Here is a 4,013-nt window from a genome sequence, read left to right on the forward strand (position 1 = left end):
GAGTAAATATCTTAACGTATACATGTTTCTTGATTTTTCCAATTTTATTTTTAGTTATCGTTAATAATATTTTATTTATTTATTAAGATACATAGTTCTCAATTTATTTGATATATATATATATAAAAAACCTTTTTGATTTACATAATTATTTTATATATACAAATACGTTGAATCAATATATATAATTTTTTTTATAGAAAAAAAATACATTTAGCCCGCGTAGTACTTCTGATCAATTTGTCCTACAATAGCTGCCTAAGAAGTTGGCATAAACATGCATCGATCCCATATTATCAACTCTATTTTTCCCGGTCTCCTTTTTTTAGAAGTGCACTTTTGCAGAGATTCAACGTAAAATACCTTATAACTCGAGATCTGAGAGCACGCCAGATCCAGATTCTGTTGAGGTGATGAACAAAATGACTTGAAGTTTCGCGCTAGCAATTACAGAAAAGAAAAATGTGACAGAAACTGATCATCTCAGTATGTGCTAACTTGACAGTTCTTTTCCCCCCCTTTTGGAATGCCTAGTGTGGAGAAAGTAGCAGTCCCATGCAAAGGACTGTTAATAAATTATCCTCACACGAAAAAACTACAGTGGCTTTTGGATACAATAAAAAGAAAATCACTAGAATATCCTGGTATGGCCAGAAAAAAAGAAATGTTGTGCTTGAAATAGGTAGCTAAATTCTCGCTGGAATCAATGAATGATAGTCGATACTCTTAGTGTTTAATTGGAAAGAACAACGAGGAAGAGGAGCGAAATGGTTAACTTCAAATCAGACAGCAACTGGATTTTCTTCTTGAGTAGGAGGTGGTTCAAGCAGTCTCACGGAACGAGGAAGCATAAACTCGGCGAATATAGGGTAGTGTGATGAAGGATAATTCCCATCTATATTATCATTCACCACTTCGCACAGGACAGGAATCAAAGATCTACCCCTGAAAAGAATCCAATCTACATGCAGATCCTGTGTTTGACGGTCCCAGCAGAGGCAGAGTGCCCTCAAGATCAACTTGAAGAATTCAAGAGCTCCTTGCTTGTCACCTGACAATACCGAATAATTGAGTTGGGAAAGGATTATACCATAGTGAATGATCATTAAAAAAAAGTGGTAAGATGATACCTTTGAAACCGTGATAAGTGTGTATGAGGGAATGGTTTTTCCTCACTCGAGCATTGGGCCATGTATCCCTCATATCTCCCACTACACCATGCTCTCTGCAGAGGAAAACTGAATCAATCCCTAAACAGTCATTAAGAAGGTAAGTGAAATGCTCATAAATCTTTGAGCAACGTTTCACAAGATAAAGAGAAATGACTTTCCTCGCTTCCCGGAGCATTGCTTACTACATAACCTGGTAATGGAAGCCTTAATCAAATTAGGCATTTCATCAATTGCACTGTTATAGACCACTATGCAACAACTTCCGCCCAGCATTATCAAATATTTCCTTGTTAACTTCAATTTCATTACAAATAAACAGAGTTGACTGGCAACAATAGCAACATTTCGTAATCAGTAGTAATAGTGATGCACAAAAACTATGTGATCATCAACCTGACTAAGCTACAGATTACTGGACAGTGAGAAGAGTTTTAGAACTGAAGGGGGGGCAGAATTGAAATTACCATTCATATTATACATGAAATATACGAGCATTGGGTAATCTATTCCTGTCTCTGCATACAAATCAAGGTCGTTCAGAAAGGAACTATCAAAAGGTCTTAATCCTTCATTTCTGAAAAGAAGCTAATGAACAGTTTTGTAAGCACAAGCATCCGGGGAAAACAAAAAAAAACAAAACTATTTCTTTGGTTCAGCAAATTGATTATTACTAATGGTATCTACAAGAAGGAAGTTTCAAACTTAAAACATGACCATGGATTCCTCATATTGATATAATGCAATAACCTAACACGGGCAAATTACAACTTGAAAATGCCAAATGTCTATGTAATGAAGATACCTTGATCTACCAAGAAGAAAACGTCCTGTAGTCGATTCCTTCTGTGTGTTAAATCCTCCACAGTACACAACTGGTAAGCTAGGGGGTAAGGATGCAATGTGTTGCCACGTGAGTAAAGCACTTCGTCTACGTGCACGAGGACTGAACTCATCCATGTTTGTATTCACTATTTGAAATGAAAATCCTGGGGGCTCGATCCCTTTCAATTGGAATGTGTGACATCATGTCAAAGAAACATGGCAAGACACTTTCAAAAGTCCAAATAAAAATAAAGGGACTTGGCAGATAAACAATGTAAAATTGACAAAACTAATATTGGGAAGGATATAGCCCATGTTGCAATGCATGGAGCTGCAGCACCCCATGACAAGCTTCCTGGGACAGAAGGCGACTCTGATAGCCAAAAAGTTCCACCTTCTAGCAGCTCTACCTTCATTCAACAAGAAAAGGACATGAAAAGTAGCCAAATTCCATCAATATCTCAGACAAAACAAAATTGGAAATCTCAACCAGATTGAAGAGCAAGTCATTTCATACTTTTTCCTTGTCATAGAAGATAGTGCAGTGCTCATCTGAAGCATCTTGAGAACCTTTTCTTGATATCCCAAATTGACCATAACCTAATAGATATAAACAACCAACCCAAAGATGTGAATGGTTTTCTGGTTAGCTGAAAACAAGAGAGTTTTGACCACTGCATACATTTGAATGCCAAAACACAATACTGTGAAAAGCAGAAACATGTAAAAGGAGTAACACAGGCATGTTAGAACTTATCCCTTCCATATTTTTTTGGTGATGGTCCTACATAAACCCTCAAGACCATGGTTCTATTTCAGAAATCAAAATTATAAGATTTGTATTACTTTGGCAGCTCAACGTGTTATCTATCCTGCCAAATGCTAATGCATCAGGAATATAGACCAATTTAATCATATGGCCTTCATAAATGTCACAGAACCGGAGTGGCATAGCTAGGCAATTTGCTGCTACATGAAGATCGAATATCTCCACATTGTCTTGGGTATTTCCAATGAATATGATGGCTACAATAGCAGCTATAAACGCATCAAATAACATAGCAGTATTGAGAAAAGCAATTCGCACTAACAACTTCTCAATTACTACTGCATAAGGTTAGAAGCCACGTGATTAAACCATCAGAGAAAAATTACCTGGCAAGCACTGCTGAAGATAATCCAACTGCGTTTTCACACCTAAATCCGTACACAAAATAAAAGGCAGAAATGAACAGTACGATATACCAATAGGAAACCATTCAAATTTCAATTGAAATACAATCAGATCGACAAGGTGAAGTAAACACAAGAAGCTCAAGTCAAAGAAACCACCACAATACAACCCGTATATATATATATATACACAACTCAACTAGAACTCAAAAGAACAAAAACCCATGTCCCCAAAAGAAATGAAAGATACCAGAACATCCTATCCACAGAAAACACAACCAGAAATAAGATCACACACAAGCAGATGTGTAAAAAGAGAAGCAGCAAACCTTGTTGAGTACAAAGAATCATAGGAGAGTAGTTAGTGATGACACTAATACACAAATCCTTCCGCTTCTCCCATGAATTTGGACTATCTTCAGCCTGATCTTCATGAAGATTAAAGGTCATCACAGTCAAAGAAACACTCATATTTTTTTCTCTCTTTTTTTCATTAAATATAAACTAGCTCTTCGTTCTTCGTTCTTGTTGTGTGTATCTTGTTTTTGAAATTTCAAGAAGCATTACATGGTGTTGTAAATCATAAGATTTGCCAAGAAAAAATATAAAAGAAGAGCGAAACAGCTAATAATAAGCAATGGTATATTCCATTCTTGTGAAGTGAGATCAGGCTTTGTAGGCTTTTATTGATTGGATTCAGGGCTGTTCAGTTTTTCTTTTTCTTTTTCTTTTTGGGGAGTTGGTACTCTCTTTTTTCCTGTGCAAATGTGAAACCAGAGGAAACAGCGACTACACTATGCCTCAAAACTCAAAAGTACTCGTTTTCCTGGTTACAGAAGGGAATGT

The 4,013-nt window shown here is 36.5% G+C and overlaps 1 protein-coding gene across 1 annotated transcript; it reads right to left on the minus strand.

Moving 5' to 3' along the window:
- Positions 1-536: 536 nt before the first annotated feature.
- Positions 537-4,010, minus strand: LOC7485246 (uncharacterized). Its single transcript, XM_052454291.1, has 7 exons — positions 3,497-4,010; positions 3,150-3,191; positions 2,512-2,594; positions 2,302-2,404; positions 1,975-2,188; positions 1,131-1,225; positions 537-1,051 (listed from the first exon to the last, which is right to left on the minus strand). Exons 1-7 carry the CDS (start codon positions 3,636-3,638, stop codon positions 783-785), a joined length of 948 nt encoding a protein of 315 aa, XP_052310251.1. The 5' UTR covers positions 3,639-4,010; the 3' UTR covers positions 537-782.
- Between the last annotated feature and the right edge of the window lie 3 nt (positions 4,011-4,013).

This window comes from Populus trichocarpa, chromosome 6 (genome assembly GCF_000002775.5).
Source record: "Populus trichocarpa isolate Nisqually-1 chromosome 6, P.trichocarpa_v4.1, whole genome shotgun sequence".
NCBI classification, from domain to species: Eukaryota; Viridiplantae; Streptophyta; class Magnoliopsida; order Malpighiales; family Salicaceae; genus Populus; species Populus trichocarpa.